The sequence below is a fragment of the Castor canadensis genome, chromosome 16 (genome assembly GCF_047511655.1).
Source record: "Castor canadensis chromosome 16, mCasCan1.hap1v2, whole genome shotgun sequence".
NCBI classification, from domain to species: domain Eukaryota; kingdom Metazoa; phylum Chordata; class Mammalia; order Rodentia; family Castoridae; genus Castor; species Castor canadensis.
In genome coordinates this window covers 48,347,163-48,366,823 of record NC_133401.1, presented here as the reverse complement: position 1 = coordinate 48,366,823, position 19,661 = coordinate 48,347,163, and the positions used below count along the sequence as shown (strand labels likewise).

General features: G+C 37.4%; 1 protein-coding gene across 4 annotated transcripts in view; it reads right to left on the bottom strand.

Annotated features, from left to right (window-relative positions):
* Positions 1–19,661, bottom strand: part of Commd10 (COMM domain containing 10) — a 157,870-nt gene that overhangs the window by 116,609 nt on the left and 21,600 nt on the right. For all 4 annotated transcript variants that reach the window (XM_074056992.1, XM_020171572.2, XM_074056993.1 and 1 more), the window contains one exon: positions 13,746–13,856. In XM_074056992.1, coding sequence (XP_073913093.1) covers positions 13,746–13,856 — 111 coding nt within the window. The remainder of the gene's footprint in view (positions 1–13,745; positions 13,857–19,661) is intronic.

The window sequence follows — 19,661 nt, the reverse complement described above, 5'->3', positions numbered from 1 at the left end:
CTCAGAACTTGAATACAGCATGACAGGAGGGCTGCAAAAATGATCCGTAGTTGTAAATTTACAAGATGCTATTTGAATAGAGACTTAATGGACAGGAAAAAGCAATCCACATAGATAACTAGGAAGAAGCTGGAACAGGAAACAAAAGTGCAAAGGCCATGAGGCAGGAATGATTTTAGAGTACTCCAAGAAAACATGGCAACCGCCATTATAGCGGGGTGAGCAGAGAAAAGCATAGAGCTGAGATGAAGTCAATGAACTCACTCAGGCAGTGTGGGTTTAGATCTCAGAATATATGCTAAGAATTTGGGTTTTGAATTACAAAGGAAGCCATTAAAACACACTCAGCAACGAAATAACAATGTGAACTACACTTAAAAATTACAGTGCTGGGTGAAAAAAGCACTAGAGAGGACAAAAGTGGAAAAAGGGAAAGTAGAGACAAATGACAGACTCATGTCAATGAGAGTGATTAGTCACAGAAGAAATAAAATTTCCTGGACTTAATTAACAAACATGGTGACCTAGACCCTCTATTCCCTATGACAAGACTGCAAAAGATGTTAGCACCTGTTACCTGTCAAACATGGTAAAAATGTTTGTCAACAAAATAGGACCTCATGGTGTGTGTGTGGGGTAGGAGGGGAATGACTATTTGCAAGGCAACTGATACTTCATTACAAAAGTCTTTACATAATGTGTATTAATCCTTAACGTTTTGATGTGGTCTCCAAATCAGTCAGATTCATTAAAGTCAAGATACAAAGATAGGAATAAACTAATCACCCAGGAATGGGAAACTAAAATCTATTCTCTCACTAAGAGTAAGCTACATAAAGTTGCAAAAAATAATTTAAAGCAAAAATTTTAAAACACTGACTTGAAGACAGTGGTGAGTTAAGAACAAAGTCATGATTCAGAGGCCAGTATCTAGAGAAATGGCAGCCTAGGGAGGTAGGTGCAGACTCTGGAGGTCCAGCTCCATGAAAGTAGAGACTCAGATGGCCAATTTAAAACACAGATAATCCAGTCAGAGTAGCACCAGACTATAGCTCCAGCTACTCACCAGGCTAAGGCAAGAGGATGGCTTGAGCCCAAGAATTGAGGACAGCCTGGATGCAGTCACACTTTATCACAGGGGAAAAAAAAAAAAAGCCTGTATGATGGCACAGGCCTGTAATACCAGCATTCTGGATGCTAAGGCAAGAGGATAGCCAGTTTGAGGCCAGCCTGGGATATATGCAGAGTCTGTCTCAAAAAATAAAAAAGGACTGGGTACGGCACTCAAGTGGTAAAGCACTTGCCTAGCAAGCACAAGGCCCTGATTTCAAACCTCAGTACCACCAAAAGAATAATAATAATAATAAATAAAAAGAAAGGAAAAATGGTAAGGCAAGCATCCTGATAGCAACTAGGAAAATAAATATTAAAACTACAATGAACCAGCACTAGACACCAACTAAAAATGGCTAAAAGTGAAGACTGATACACCAATTCTGGAAGCAATGTAGAACAATCACATTTTCTACACTACTAATGGGAAAGTAAGCTGTACATATGCTTTAAAATTAAACACATGCAAGTATGTATATATCTATGTATATATGTATGTATGTATACATTAGCTCGATACATATATGTAAACTGCAAAATTAACCTAGCTCTTCACCTTCACTATAGACATGATCTTTGAAGTATGACTTTGCAGCATCTTCCATCAATAATTACAATTCAGTTCCCTCCTCTCTGCATTTGGTCTTTTCTTTTGGCTTCCTTTACCAACAGAATTATCATGAAAATAACATGGTGCCAGTTCTCACCTAGGCCTCAAGAAGAAGTCTCTGACCTCTGTGCACCCTTTGAATCAAGTGAACAAGTCCAGCTACTCCCTAACTGATGAGAGACATGAGGCCCAGAAATAAAGATGGACCGGGACTTGGTGAGTTGGGAAATACGAGTGCTTCTCATCTCCAGTCTCTCACTCAGCTAGCCAAACATTCTCCAAATATAATACAGCCTGGGACTTCAGATTGAAGTAGCTGTAAGACCCTTTGTTGGTGTCTCTAAAACAACCAGACCCTTCAATCTCAAGGGAGTTGTCTCACAGAAGTCTGACACATGGGCAGAGGCAAGTCCCCAAAACAATTCTAAGTGTGGCTTTTGGCAAAGTTGGATGGAATTATATGAATAAAAGGCCCACAAAGTTTTTAAAGAGACTAAATGGGCTGAAAGTATTCAAAATTCAAAAAGACCTGTGAGACCCCAACTCTTTACAGATCTGAGGCTGGGTGAAAAGGTTACTCACAGCCTATTCTCTCATACCCTCTTTCACCAGGCTAAAGATGGTGATGAAAAAGGAAGAATGACTCAAAGGAGAGGCAAGAGCTTTAGAGAATATGTGTAGTAGAAAACAACTGAACCAAATGATCAGAGACATTCCAAGTGAATGTAACAGAGGTCTAGTCCAAGAGGACTGGTCTAGGGTCAGGGGAACCTAGCAACAGGATTCAGAGGGATTTCATGATTGCTGTGAACTATAGTGAAGGTATGCGTTCCCCACCCCCACCCCCAATTCTTAAAAAAGAATGTTTACTGCAGTGATCCTATCCTATACCACTACTGCACGTTTGGGTATATTGAAAGCAGTAACTCTTCTCTAATTCCTACATCTCTAGAACAACAGGAACCCTATCCCAAGAGCAAAATTCAGACTTTATGTTCATAATCCTGAACTTCAAGTTTACTATCATGATTAAATGAAACTTGTGGGACTCTTGGGAGAGTGTGAGCGTACTTTACATGTGAAAAGAATGTTAACATTTGTAACTGCTATGGCTTGAATATGTAATGTCCCTCACAGGCTCATGTGTAGAAAGCTTGGTCCCCAGCTAGTGGCACTATTTTGGGAGGCAGTAGAAACTAGGAAATGGGGCCTAGCTGGAGAAGAAGGTCACTGGGGTGTGACTTTCAAGATTATACCTGGTCCCTGCTCCCCTCCTCCCCTCATCTCTCCCTGCTTCCTGTCTGCCATGAGGTGAACAGCCTCTGCCACACACTCCTACTGCCATGATGTTCTGCCTCCGTATGGGCCCAGAATCAATGGAGCCAGACTGTGGACTGAAACCTCTGAAATCATGAACCAAAATAAATCCTTCCACCTTGAAGTTGTCCTCTTATGCATTTGTCATCGCAACAAAAAAGCTAACTAACACAGCAGCTCAAGGGAAGACTTGTAGTAGTAGAGCAATTGCAAAAGCAATCTCAATTCTTCCTCTCTCTCTGTATTGGTGCCCTTAGAAATGCAACTTTGTTCCACCTCTCATGTCATAGCATCTCCCATTAAATAACAGTCTTCCACAACCCTGAATCTGAGATGGCCATGTAGGTTGGTTTGACCAACTAAATTTGGCAACAGTGTGCCCAGTTTCACTCTCAATCCTCCTCAAGAGGCCTTGTGTGGTTTTGCTTTTTCTTTGATTCCAACCACACCCATGTGAACAAAATCAGACTACGCTGCTAGATGATGAAGGAAAAGTATACCAGTCACTCACACTGGCAATAGCTAATTAACCTACACAACCTACCTCCAGCCAACCTACCAGTTAACTATAGACGCATAAGAAAAGCAGGAAGCAATCAAGCCTGGCCTAAATCACCAAAACCACCCAGACTTATCAGTAATAAATCATTAAGTAGATCAAAGACTTAATATATGTTCTAAAGCTATAAAACTCTTAGAATAAAATATATAGCAAAAACTTGTCAACAGTAGATTTGACAATGAGTTCTTGAGTATGACATAAAACAAAGAAAAAACACACAAACTGGAATGCATGAAAAATTTTCAACTATGTACATCAAAAGACACCATCAACAGTGTAAAAACCCAATCCAAAGATGGAAGAATATATTTGCTAGTCACATAACTGAAACAGACTAATATCAAGAATATGTTCTGGATTCCTAAACTCAGTAACAAAGAAACAACCAACATGGCTTAAAATGAGCAAAGGATTTGAATAAGCGTTACTCCAAAGAAGATATACTAATGCTAACAAGCACATCACTAATCACTGAAATGATCATCTAACCACAATTGGGATGGCTACAATCAAACAAAACGTACAAAGAAGCAATATGCATGAGCACCCATGGGTGCACGCACATGCACGCACACACACACACACAAAACCCCACAGATATTGGGAGAATGGGAAGAAATCAAAACCCTACTCACTGTCCACAAGATGTAAAATGGTACACTGTGGGAAACAGTATAGCAGCTCCTCAAAAAATTAAAGAGAGAATTACCATGTGATCCTACAATTGTACTTCTATGTATAGCTCCACAGAATTGATAGTTAAAACATCACAAGGCCCCAACATACAATTTTTGACAAAATTTCCTTGTGAGAAATGTTTATCTTTTAGGAATCAGTATTAATCATGTTCCATTTCAATTTGTATTTTCAGACTTCTGTATCTTAATCTATCTCTCCATCTCCAAAGATCACTACTGTTGAGAAATTATATATAGACAAAATACATAGGATTGAGTGTTTATCCATAAAAAACATGTGTGCCATCACAGAGAAGCATAAATACACTACTACGAAGGAGACCTGCTATTATTAAACAGCGATTACCATGCCAAATTAAAACGCCTGGGTGGGAATCGACTATGTAACTTTTGTATAACCAAAAACACAATAGCCACCGGCAAAGCTAAGGCATCTACAAATCATTATACTCATCTGTCTACAGCAAAAAGATGTGACAAATTTAAATAGTTCTGTAAAACTATTTTAGGTACACACTTATAATTTCATTATTTTCTTGTACTTTAGAATAAAAAGAGGTCAATATACAAAGTCAACTGCAAAGTAGAGAACACACAAATTAAAAGTCTGACCATCATTCACAATAGGAAGAAGAATGTTTGTTTTCTCAGTTTAAAAAAGACCTGCTGGAGCTAGGGAAGATGCAGGTTACAGACAGCTGTCACTTTAGTGTGTCTCCACGAGAGTAAGAAACAGACATCAGGTGATGTAGAGATGCATGAACAATACAGAATAGGTAAAATCCAGAAATACAAGCCTCCGATCTATAGAAGAAACAACAGTGTGCATCATGGAAGGAAGAAGGGAGAACCCCCCTTGGGGTAGGGAAGGCATCAGGCAAAAGAGAAAAAGGAAGACTCAGTGAGCTCCACAGGCACAGTCTGCAAAAATACTTTACAACGGCAGTTCTGCAATCCACACACTTCCTCGCTTGCTCACTGTGGTGGGGAATCATCTTTTGGGAAGGGGTGGGCTTTGAATTTAGGGCCTCACATGCTTGCTAGGCACTCTACCACTTAAACCATGTCTCCAACCCTTTTTTTTGCTTTAGTTATTTTTCAAGTAGGGTCCTTCATTTTTTGCAAGCATTTAGTCTTAGACAGCAATCCTCCTCCTACCTACGCCTCCCACATAGCTGGAATTACAGATATGCACCACCATGCCTGACATACTTGCTGAGGTGGGGTCTACCAACTTTTTGCTTGGGCTGGTCTTCAACCATGATCCTCTTGATTTCTGCTTCCAGAGTAGCTGGTTTTACAGGCATAAGCCACCAGGCCCAGTCAGAAATCATCTTAAGAGAGGTCTTATAGTCAAATCTTTACGCCAGGGAGAGCAGAAACCCCTGAATTTTTATAACTCCAAGCTACAAAGGCCTCCTCCTGGCTATGTGAGCAAACCCCAGGAATCAGTGTGAACTCAGGAAACTGGATGTGACTTGGGAACACAGGTCTGTATGATAGGAAGTGCAGGTCACACTGCAGAAGGAAGTGGAGGGCACATCTGTATGGGAATGGCTGCCCAACCTCTGGGAAGAGAACCATGACCAACTGTATGGAATAGGAACAAGGTGGGTTGCAGGGAGGCGGGGCACACAGAGTCTGTACTGCACCTACCAGAGCAGATCACTTTGGTCTGACTGCTTTCTACAGGCCCAGAAACCCAGAGACACTAGGCAGAAACACAGCTGTGGTCAGGCATTTGCCACACCCATGCAGCCTCTGGCAAAGAACCTCTGACGTTAGGAGGATGGACTGGGCAATCCAGTGATGGGAGCAGCCAGAGGGTAACTCCCCCACTCAGAGACGCCTGCCATGTGTACAGAGAACACTGAAAGGAATCCAGCCCAGGAATGGACACAGCAGTGCAGGTGCCCCAACAGGAAAGGCAACAGGGCTCAGTCTACGAACAGCTGGTTCATCTAAGCTAATTGGACATTAGAGAGAAAAATGCCTCAATACCCCACTGCCACATACATCAAGTGAACTGCAAAATGACAAGCTTGGGGAAAAAAACAAGCATCTAAGTCCTCCATTTCCTCAGCAAGGAAGAAATATTAACTGGTTTTTACTGCTTCTCTTGCTTTTATTTGTTTTACTGTTTTCCTTCACGCTATATACTTTTCCTCTTTCATATCTTTCTCCTTTTCTAATTTTCCTTTTGCCATCCCCCTTTCTTATTACTTACTAGTATCTTTTACATTTACTAATTTTAAAATTCCTTCTTTACCCAACAAGTATCCTAGCTACTTCTTTTCTATTCTTTTTGAGGTGCAGTTATGTTTGAATTAATTTTTATAGGACTGGAGGCATAGAACAAGCAGGAGAGTGCCTATCAAGCACAAAATCTTGAGTACTGTCAAAAAAATAATGAAATAGTCTTTTTTACATTTAAATGTCTGATCTTGACTATTGTTGCTACTGTTGTAACTATGGTCTGACCTTTCTCCTTAAGTGAACAGCTAGGCTCCCAACTAATAAGACTCCCATACAAAACTGAAACAGATGCACAGACTACAGCTTAGAAACATAAGAAATGAAAAAGCAAGGCAATATGAATCCTTCAAAAGTTCCTAACTCCTCAACAACTAAAACCCAAGTTATTGAAATGCTAGACAAAAAAATCCAAAAGTCTAGTTTTTAAAATGATCAGTGACCTTAAAGTGGACTGAAATAAACAGATGAATGAACTAAGGTAGTCAACTGAAGACTCAGATGAAAAATTCAACATGGAAATTGAGATTCTTAGAAGAAGAACCTATGGAAATCTTGGAAACAAAAAGCTCAATAAATCAATTTTCAAAAACTCAATGACTGACATCACTAATAGGCCACATTGAGCAGAAGACTGAAAAATTACTGCATTCACCTAATAATAAAAAAAGAAGATAAGTAATCATGATGACAAATTTCAAGAACCCTAAGACACAACAAAGAGACCAAACTAAAGAATCCATGGGCAGGTGAAGAAGCTGAGATACAAACTAAAGGCACTGAAAACCAATGAAATTACAGCAGGAAATTTCCCAAATCTTGGGGAAGATATGAACAACCAAGTACAGGAGGCATTTAGAACCCTAAACAGACATGAGCAGAAAGAATCTCTCCATGTTAACAAGAAAACCGAACAAAGAAACAATATTGAAAGCTGGAAGAGAGAAATACCAAGTTACTTAGAAAGGCAAGTTCATCAGAATTACCTGAAAACTTTTAGCAGGAACCAGAAAACAGTAGAATGACATATTTCAAGCCTTGAGAGTAAATAACTGCCAACAAAGACTACCATATCCAGCATAGTTAGCCTTTAAAAATACATGGAGAAGTAAAGGCCTTCCAAGATAAGCACAAACTAAAGCAATTCATGATCACTAAACCATCATCACAAAAGATATCTAAAGGAACCATACACACAGATAAGAAAGAGAGATAGTCACAAGAGTAGGAAAAAATTAATTTCACAATAAATGAATAAATGAGAATTAGTAAAAAAAAAAAAATCATACATGTTCAATTCAGAGAACCAGAACTTACACTAACCAGGAAAAAGCAAACAACAACAAAATTACAGGAGCTAGCACATAACTCAATACCCTGAATGTAAATGGTCTTAACTCTCTAATTAATAGATACAGAATGGCTGACTGGATAAAAAGACAAGATCCAAGTGTTTGTTGTCTGCAAGAAACATAACTCGCCAGCAAAAACATTCCCAGGCTGAAAATAAAGGATGGAAAATGATACGCCAAGCAAACGGAATCCAAAAGCAACCTGGAGTAGCCCACACTCATATTTGACAATACCTACTTCAATCCAAAATTAGTCAGAAGAGAAAAAGAAGCTACTAATAAAGGGAACAATCCATCATGAAAACAGAATGACTGAACACATACTTGCACTGGACATCAATGTACCAAATTTCATAAAACCAACACTACTGGACATAAGAGGCTAAACAAGTTCACATATAAATATATCACTCTCATCAATACATCGACCTGAACAAAGAAAAAAAGAACAAGTTAAACTTCAGACTTAAAATGCACCATAGGTCCAATGGACTGAACAGATATCTAAAAAATATTCTATCCAACACCTCTGAAATACATATTCTTCTCAGAAGCCCATGGAATTGTGTCTAAAACAGATCACCTCTTAGACTGTAAAAAAGAGTCTTAATAAATTAAAACATTTGAAATAATTTCTTATATCTTATCAGATCATGACTGAATCAAACTAGAAACTGACAGCATAATAAATCACAGAAAGTACACAAATACAATGAGGTTGAACTTTTGAATGATCAGTGGGCCACTGGAGAAATTTTTAAAAATTCCTAGACTCAAATAAAAATGAAAGCACATCATCTGTGGGATCTAGCAAAGACAGTTTTAAGAGGGAAGATTATAGCTATGAGTGTATACATTTAAAAAGATCAGAGAGGTCTCAAGTAAGTAAGTTATGATGCATCTGCAGGTCTTAGAAAAAAGCAAGAACTGACCAAACACGACATCAGTAGAAGGGAGGAAAGGATACTTTATCTTTTCTACCTAACTGAGTACTGGAAATACAAACATAAAGAATCACCAAGAAAAGAAACAACATCCAAATTGGAAAGGATGATAAAATTATCCCTGTTTGCACATGACATGATCCTGTATGTTCAAAACCCTAAAAACTCACAAAAACTTAAAACTAATTAAAAAACTCAGTAGCAGGATACAAAATCAACACATAAAAACCAGTTGCATTTTTACACAAATAATGATCCAGGTGAAAAAGAAATAAAAGAAACAACTGTCAAGGTTATTTCATCCCAGTTGCTCCCCATCCCCCTCAAAAGCCCTATACAAGGAAAGCAAGAGGAGAACAGTGGGTTGCAGGGCAGCAGGGAGAAACAGAAGGAAGAGGTCAGAGTGCAAACTCACAGTCAGGTAGGACAGGTAAGTCTAGAGGGTCAATGTACAGCAGGAGACTTGCAGTTGATATTCTACTGTACACTAAAACTGTGCTTTTGCCAAATACACAAAAAAGGCAACAACGGAGGGTAAAGGATAGTTAATTCACTTAACTGTAGGATTATTTCGTTTTGTATATTTATATCAAAACATCAGGTTGTACATCATAACCATAGGATTCTTTCTTAAAGAATGTACAAAAGAAATTTCATTCTTAATTAAACAAAATTATGATTATATTGAATAGCAAACTGACAGGAAAAAATATAGTAAGATAAACAGCAAATGTTAGTGTTTTAGGATATATACATTTTGGTTTTGTTTTGTTTTGTTTTCAGTACTGTGGTTTGAGTTCTGGGCCTTATACTTGCTAGGCAACCTCTCTACCCCTGAAGCCACACCCCTAGCTCTTTTTGCTTTAGGTTATTATTTTTGATAGGGTCTTGCTTTTTGTTGGGCCAACCTGCAACCTCAGTCCTTCTGAGGAGCTATGTGCCTCCCCCATAGCTGACATTACAGAAGTGAAATATCACACCCAACTTACTTATTAGATGGGATCTTACTAACTTTTTGCCAAGGCTGGCCATGAACCATAAACCTCCCAATCTCCACTTTCCGACCAGGTAGGATCCTGGGCCTGGCCCCCATGTTTTTAGGATATTCAAAGTTAAAACACTGATAACACTCACAATTACCAACATTAGTTGCACGTGACATTTCTGTACTCCATAAATAAAAAATTTTCTACTGGCTATAATTAACGTGGAGATAGTTAAAATATAACCTAATAGAGTCATTCAACAATCTTAAGGATTATTTTATTCTCTTTTCTCATAAAAAATTAATGTAAGTGACAGGATGTAACTTAAGTCAACAGAAGGCTATTTAATAAATTTCATTTTGGCAATGATCACATACAAATTAACAAAAGCTGACTCATGATGATTTCATTTCTTGTTCTATACCAATCTGATTAACAGGCATTAATTTTGTTGATGGAAACAAGAGAACTCTATTGTTACATACAGATTAGAAATGTAAATACTTAGCATTTCCCATAACTACTGACTTTACAAATTATTTTGATTGTTATTTCAAATAACACTGTGTATGCCAGAAATGGTTAGGTAAGCAAAGCACTCTACTGCCCCCTAATGAAATAAACCAAAAAAACTCAGAAAACTCATTTTGAACTAGTTGAGGACAGGAAAATAACCTTACTTCTGTGAAATGCAGTAGATAAACACTAAGACAATGAACTGAGAACAGCTAGAATATATATCAAAACAGTGTAGAAAAGCTAGTCACCCAGTTTTATGATAAAATTAGTAGCAAAACAGGAAAGCCTTGAGACACAAATGTCCTAAGAGAAAAGATACTACAGGCAAACAATGTAATCTATGTGATAGCAAATTAGAGCCTCAGCACAGGCCCCATTTTCCATGAGCACGCTGGAAGTGATAGACTCCCTGGCAACAGCATGAGGTGAGTGACAATCCAGCATCTCAGAGTCCACCCCACAGATACTGTCACAGTTCACACAAGCTATGAAGCCTCCAGTCCTCCCATAGTATTTCAACATATGTGTCTTCCAAGATGACCACTTTATAAAATACATAGTCAAAAAGAATTTTAGACAAACACCAACTTCCTAATATGACAACTTTGTACTTTATGGCACTCTGCATCACAAATTAGTCATAACCTCCAATCTTCCTTTTAAGAAAAGCTCTCCTGTTCTTTAGCAAGCTTAGTCTTCAAGACACACTCCAGACCCTTGTTCCTTTTACTTCGTATTCCAACATGTCAATAATTTTTGATTCTCATTTTATAACAAAGCAAATACTTAGAAGAAAAGTGGTCTGTGGTCTTGAAACAGGAGTTATACCAAAACTAACATCAAATATCCAAATGAAGGAAGAGCAAGAAAAGGTGATAAAAACAGGAGAGTGTAAACACAAGCAAGAGCTACCATTCCAGGTTGCAGTTCACTGAGGAAAGCAGGTCAGTTGCTCCTTGGAGACAAGCACACAGCAGATGTGGACATGGCATTTTTCTCTCCAGGTTGATAGTGGCTTTATACTTCATTGTGTGTCTATTGTTTAGGAGATATTAGCAACTGGGACCAACTCCACACAATGACACTGGGTAGAGAAGGCCATATAGACAAGATGAAGAGAATGCACCCTTTACATCTGGGTACAGCTGCTCTGCTGTCTGTCAAGGCAATGGTGCTCTAGCTCTGCACATGTAAAGCTAAGTACTGAGCATGTACCATAATTTTCATTCAAGATTTTAAAACAGCAAGTTGGCAGGGTGGTTCAAGTGGTAGAATGTCTACCTGGCAAGCACAAGGCCCTGAGATCAAACCCCAGCATCAGCAAAAAAAAAAAAGATTTCAAAATAGTAACATGGAAAAACAAACCTACTAAAGCACCAATCTCAAATGAGTTGGATTTCACATTTGCTTCAACTTCCTAAATAATACAAACACTTAAAAGACGGCTGTCATACTAGAAGCACTACTCATTTCATTCCTACTGCCTAAAAATATAACAGATAGATACACAGGCATATTTTATAAAGGAGCTAAGAGGACTAGAGTATTCCAAAGTCAAGCATTACTGAAGTAATGAAGTGATGCTTAAAACAAAACCAACTAGTGTTCTGTGAACCTATACAGTACTTCTAGCTACTCAGACATGCCATAAGGTAATCATAAGAAATAAAACAGAGAAGGTGTGGTGCTACCTGGAGTATGTATGCATGTATGTATGTATGTACTCTGTTTCATAGAGTAAGTCCCAGACTACACCAGTGAGTTCTAGATCATTCTCCCAGACATAAAAGAAAGTCTACCTCAGTTCATAGGGGAAAAGGGGCCTTTCCAGGTTGTCCTTTCTGTCCTAAATTTCTAGTAAGCATAAATATTAAAAATATGATCATGGACTGAAACCCAGCTCAAGCTGTGAAGCACCTACCTAGAAAGCACAAAACCCTGAGTTCAAAACCTATTACTGCCAAAAATATGATAGAGAGAGAGAGAGAGAGGGAGGAAGGGGAAGAATATAAGGAAAGGGAAAATAAAAGGGTAATAATTTCATTAGGAAACAAATTTAGCAAGAATTTTAACCTAAAACAAATGGATTTCTTTACTTTCATCCCCAAAAGTTGTACTGTCGGTGACAGGAGCAGCTATCCATTCGAGAGCATCCAGCACAATTGCAGGCATTGGACTAAGCACTGCACACACTAGGTATTTAATCTTCACAAAAATTCTGCATGATAGATATTGTTATCGCCATGTTACAAATGAAGAAACTGAGACTTACAAAGATTAAGTTCCATGCCCAAGATTACACCACTACTAAGCTGCAGAGCACATAATGTATCTGTCAGTCTGACACTTAGCCACTAAGTTTGTATTATTTTCCAGTGAAAAGGTGTGAAACAAAATGATTTTTTTAAACACTGTACTAAACTAATAAATTATATATAACACAAGAATTGCATAAAGTTGTATCGTCATGTAATTTAAGCTAACAAGTGGTTCCAGTTCTTAAAAAACAACAGAAGTGTCCATGATGTGATAACTAATTGTGACCGTGCCCCTAGGAAGTGGGGTTTCCGTTTTCCAGCACCTACATGATGAACACAGTGTGCTCAGATCACACTTGGCCTCTGCAGTCCCTCTTCAGATCCTAACCCTGTGCTATATTCCCAAGTCTGTTTGGGAATTTGTCTCAAAATGAGACATAAAGTCTCATCTATTTGGGGAGGGGGAATCATTCTCCCTAAAAATAATAACCAATTACAATATAAAATATGACAGATAGTTCTCATTATATCTGAAATGTATTTCTATATATGTCATAGTAAGAAAAACTATTGCATAGCAACTCTTTGATCTGTGATAATCATATTCAGGTTATTCTAAAAATGTTGAGGAGAAATCACCATAAAATTAATGACGTAAAATTAATCTAAAATTCTACCTTGCAAGAGCTAGGATCTAACACACACACACACACACACACAAAAACCTAACAATAATTCAGATCATCATCATATTCCAGGCATTGGCTGAACAATAAACAATAGTCATTCTTCTACCATATGCATGCAGCTTAAGACACAAAACACTCAGAATTCTCCACAAATATCTCAACATTAAAATATCAATTTTATGCAGTCTCCACCAAATGTTTCTTTGCAGAATTTAAAAGAAAACATTACAAAATGTTCTTATAAGAATGGTACCTTGCAAGGTAAGCTATTTCTTCAGATAAATACATAACAGTGATATTTAAAAATCTTATAGTAAAACCTGTCATAAATAAATATGTATCAATTTATGAATCCTTATTTAACAGACTCATGCTTAAGTGTTAAACCCACTTTATCGCTAATGTGTGAAATTCATCTTTTCCATGAGATGCCATCTCTCTTACCTTTGAATCTTCGTTGCTCACTCCAAGTTGTAACACAGCTTGAGGAGACTTGAGTTTTGCTTGAGTGGAGTGAGCCATCTGAAGGTTAAGCTGCCACCCAACTGTCTCCAGCTGTGAGAGACAAGTACAGACTGGATCAGTCAACTCTATCAAGCTCCATTCAGCAGGAGTCAACACAAGAGCCTGGGTTCTGTGCAGAGCGGGACTCCTTCAACTTGCCTGCTCTGTAAGTTCTCCCTTGGAACTCACAGCACTGGCCTCCTGCCATGTCTGTCAAAGTCAACAGTAAATGTGATCTCTAAATACATGCTATTCTAAAAATTAAAATTCTAAGCAATGAAGACCACAAAAAGAGGCAAAGTTTTGGAAAAAGTGTACCATTATTTTAAAACAGCATTTTTAAAAGAGTATTTTTAAAGGGTTACAAATTTCAAGTGGTAAATAGCATAAATTGGTGGAAATCTTTTAATGACTTCTCATCTTTCAAAGAAATTTGCACTTAGGTAAAACATAAGTAACATCTCTCTCTCTCTCTCTCTCTTTCTCTCCTTCCCCCCGAAATGAACTACTCAAATGGTAAGAGGTTCATACCTTTACACACAACAGCTGATCATTCATTCCAAAGTATGATGCAAACTAATTAAGACATTTCCTTTGAATTTGTTAACACTATAGCACAATTTAGTTAGGTAAGACAGAAATAGGAAAAAAAGTTTTCTTTTAAGACCAAAACACCAAAGCATAAACCCGCCTTTATAGAACTTGACTGACTATTGGTTCCTCCAGCCTCGGAAGTATGAGTGCAGTTTTAGATTCAATTTCCTACGAATATCAAGTATCGGGGAAGTTTTGTGAAATTCAAATGTTATATGCCTGACATGACCCCAATAATGGATCTAGCAAAACTACCTTAGCTATCGTGGGTGAGAATGCCAGCCTCACAACAATTTCCACTTGAACAGAATATTAAACACTTAACTTGAAAGACTGCTCAACAGCTAGAACCACAGAATGACTTAAAGCTAAGTTGGATAGAGAACAGTGAAAGTATTATCTTTGAGAGAGAGGATGTGATGAGAAAATAAAGGTACAGCTCTGCTCTTCTGGTACTTTTAGAGGTTATGGGTAAAGGGGAACATAGTCCATAATCCCAAATAAGTAAAAAGTCAATTTAATGTACTGATCTTTAACAATGATCACCAGCCTGCCACTATTTTCATGAACAGACCCTCTAATAAATATATCCTATCCATTCTCACACCCCAAAATATGTGACACATCATGTCTAAATTGAAAGGTATCATCTAGGCACTCAGGTGGACCTGTAAGATACTGTGTTGGTCACATTTAGCATGTGGCCCATCCCTAGCATTCTTTAACGTATGCTCAGGTGCTATGTAAAGTTAATGTGGGGGATTAAAAACAGCAGAGAACTTTAAAGTAATATTTTGGCTAGTGCATACACTATCACTCGCTCAGCATGTGTCCTGGCTAAGTCACAATCTTTCAAGATTTCAATTTCCTCATATAAAACAGAAGTCAATTCTTATGTTCCACTTTCGTTGTCCTCTGTGATTTTTCCCTTCTCTTTCCTCTGTAGGGTGGTACTCTGTGTCCTTCTCTGTTAACAGTTAGATTATATTATAAAAATCTCCCCACATGTCCATCTCTTCAGGGTAGACAGCTATCTCCACCAGGACAGGGATGAAGTCCTAATCACCTTATACCCCTGTGACCTACCACAGCCCTGAAAGAGTCAACACTAAGAGATTCTTCCCAAGTATGTGATCAATAACAAAATACGTATGTGTTTTCAGTGAGGAGTATTTACATCAAAGTGAAAGGCAGAGAGGGGAGTAAAAACTAAGTTAAATTCCACCTGAATATGGCAGGACTGCAACCAAGAGAACCAATGTTTCCTTGGTTCTTTACATACAAACACACATACAGACACACACACACACACACACAATTAAATTTGGTTATCTGTAGACCAAATCATGCCTAGAGATACTCTTATAATGAGTAAATATTACCCTATGCCTCCTTTAGTTTATTATGAAATAATAAGGCATAATAATCATACATATGTATGTGCCTTATGATTCAGGAAGCAAAAATTGATAGAATGAGGGTGTACTTCCAATGTTAGTAGACAAGTTGTCTGGGTCTCATAATATAACTTCCAATGACGGGAAGATGGAAGATCAAAGGCAAAAATTATGATGTTTCTTTTATCTACACAAATTGAAGAAGAAATACCTGTATTCTTCTACAATACTGGTAACAGATGAAAAAAGAAGACTGCTTGAAGAAGCACATCTCAATCCTGCAATCCAAAATGCTCTGAAATCTGGTCACTTTTTATTTTGAAGCATTTAAGATTACATATTTTCAGATTATGGATACTCAACTAGTGAAGTCTTCCCAAAATCTGAAATACTGCAAAAGCAGAAATCTTTCTTCTGCCCCAAGCATCCAGAGAGGAGACTGAAGCCGTACTGGGAAGCCTGGAAAGCGTGGGGATTTTCAAGAGAAACGAGGCAGAGATGGGTGTTTACAGGACTCTATGCCATAGGCATGTTTCCTTAGTCATGTTTTTGGGCAAATCTGCACTTTGTCCTTTTTCAAGGGAGAGCTTCAACAATGGAGGCAATTACCAGAGAACTGAATCATATACCTCAAGTGCTAGTATAACATCTTTAACCATTTTAAGAAGCCAACATTTTTTCCAGGTCTTAAACTTCTGATTGTGAACTTAATAAACACTTAAAGAGATTTTTATTAAGTATTTGAGCCTCCATAGTAAGATCTTTGTTTTTTTGATCAGTGAAACCTATATTCAAATTTCATGGCCTACTACTGCTAGTTTCAGGCAAATTAATCCTCGGTTTCTTCATGCTGTGTAGACAGAGGAAATGTAATTTAATCATTGCACCCAGTTTTTGTGGGCAAAAAGATATGTATAAAAGTACCAGCAAATCATCTGACAAACAGGAGATTAAAAATCTATGTTACACTTCACACCAGTGGCTTACACCTGCAATCCTAGCTTAAGAGGTTCTAGTCCAGTTCAGACAAAAAGCGAGACCCCCATCTCAGCAAAAAAAAAAAAAAAAGCTGGATGTGGTGGTGCACCTGCCATCTCAGTGATGGCAGGAAGCATAAAATAAGAGGATCACATTTCAGTGAGACCCTATCTCCAGAATTATAGAAGCAAAAAAGGCTGGGGATGTGGTTCAATAGGTAGAGCACTTACCAGCAATTGTGAAGCCTTGACTTCAAACCCCAGTACAGCAAAAAAATAAAAATAAAAAAACAACAACAAAATGCTACTTTCTGATCCTCCTTTCACTTCAAGTTCAATGTCAATTATTTTTATAGTCATACTCTTTATTCTCTTTACAGACCTCAAAAAATTTTACATAAGTTAAACAAAACCCTTTCCTGTGTACCTAATTATTGTCTCCACTGCTCAAAACTCTAATAAAAATTATGCTCTCTCTTCAAAAGCACTTTAGGGTAGAAATTTCTTCCCTTTCTATGTACTTAATTCCAGCACATGCCAAAGGACTCTATTCCCCTAAATGCCACTTCTACAACAAATCTCTGCACTCTCTCTAGTACCTGCACTTATGTCCCTATCTTACTCCTCCAATGCATAAACACAAGATGACTCTTGGCACACAACTCCAGCTTCTCTTTTTCACATACCCATCTCTTTTGTCTTTTAAATCGCACACCTGCTTACTTTCAAATGCGATGTGTAAGTCTGGGCATACCTCCTGTGACACTCAGAGCTGATGTATTTTATGATCCTTTATCTCAGGAATTTTAATTTCTTCTGATTACTATAAAGATGTTTGATCTACTCTGAATGATTTATTTATTCATTTTCCCCTTCTAGAAGTGTTTTTAAATTCCATGATGTGTGATATACTTGTCTCACATGTATACATTTCTTTAATACAGAGAATTTCTGATGACAACGGTATCAAACTGGAAATCAGTAAAAGAAAAATAACAGAAAAGCTCCAGATACGTGGAAGCTAAACAACATCTTTTAAATAATATGTGAGGCAAAGAGGAAGTCAAATATATATTGAACTAACTGAAAATGAAAACACACTTTTCAAAATTTGTGAGATATAGCCCCAGCATCTCGGAGAGGAAAGTTTAAAGCAGCATATGTTTATGTTTGATGAAAGCCTTAAAGAAATGATCTTCTCTACGTCGAGAACAACAGGGGAAAAAATGAACTCAACTAACTCTCACAGCTTATACAAAAATTAACTCAAAGGGGTAACAGACACAAACAAAAACAAAACTGTATAGTTTTCAGGGGGAAAAAACTAAGCAAAAAGTTCAGACAATCTACAGATAAACAGAGTTTTTAGATTTGATACCAATACCACCATTCACAAAAGGAATAACTGTAAATTTAGTAGTTTGATCAACAAAATGAATTTTTTTTTGCTCTAAAAATGATCCTATTTAAGATGAGAAATCAAACCACAGACCAGGAGAAAATACGTATAAACCACATTTCTGTCAAAGGATTAGAATCTAAGTGCATAAAGGGGTCCCAAACTCAACAAATTTTAAAATCCAATTAAAAATATGCAAAAGACATCTCACTGCACAGAATATTCAAAGGCTATTGCACACACACACACAAAAATTTTGATCACTAATGATCTAAGAAGTGCTAATTAAAATCACAATAAGATCTCACTACATACCTATTAGAACAGTAAAACAAAACATACACAAATAACTGCAAGAATAAGGAGAAATTAGATCCTTCAAACAATGCTGATGGGAACGCAAAGTGATATAGCACTCTTGAAAACAGGGTAGTAGTTTCTTATGACCCAACAATTTCACTTCTGAGCACTTATTCCAGAGGAAAAAAATTATGCTCACACAAAAAAACCTACATACTAATATTTATAACAACTTCATTTGTAATAACCAAACACTAGAAAAACAAGACTCAAGGCAACAAAAAGCACTACTAATCAGCACCAAAGAAAAAACTACTGATACACATAACAACCAGAATGAATCTCTAAAAGATTATGGTGAGGGAAAAAGTCACCTCCATAATATCATGAACCGTATTACTTTATTTGTGCAACATTCTTGAAATCACAAAATTACAGAAATGGACAACAGATTTGTAGCTAATTAAGTGCACAAAATGGCAGGGAGAGAAATGGTTGTACCCGTAAGTGTGACATGAGCAGCATCTGTGGTGATGGCGATGTTCTGTACTTGACCACATGAATGCTGACATCCCCTGGCCCTTACACTACACTATAGTTAGGCCAAGATGTTATCAACAAGGGAAGCTGTGTAGTGAGTGTTTGAGATCTCTGAATATTTTGTTTTAGCTTCATGTAAATCTATAATCATGTCCAAAACTGCCTAATTTTTAAAGCATGGCACATAAAGAGAATGAACATTGATAATAATCATGGAAACCTGCTAGGTTCATATTTACATTCCATTCTTAGGTGTATGATTGTGACATTTCAAACAAATACACTCCTCTCCAAGGATGCCATAATTTCAGCTGGCTTTTCCAAATTCCTATTTTCCTAAAATTATATATATAGAATAAAGCACAAGTGAAGAACTTTTTCTAGATCTTTCACATAGTGGAGAGGGCATTTTTCAACTGATTTACACAGATTTTTCAAGTATTTCTCACTATAAAAATGTATTACTGAAAAAGTAATACTTGCTAGGAAAATCAATTTATGAATCTATAAGAAGTCAATTTTATGATTCCTCAGGGGAACAAAGGACAGGCTATATTCTGAAGAGAGAAAGAGAGGAAGAGCATTGGGAATCAAGAATGAGGTGACAGGACAACTGAAAAGCATGGAGAAACAGAAATGCAATGCAGAG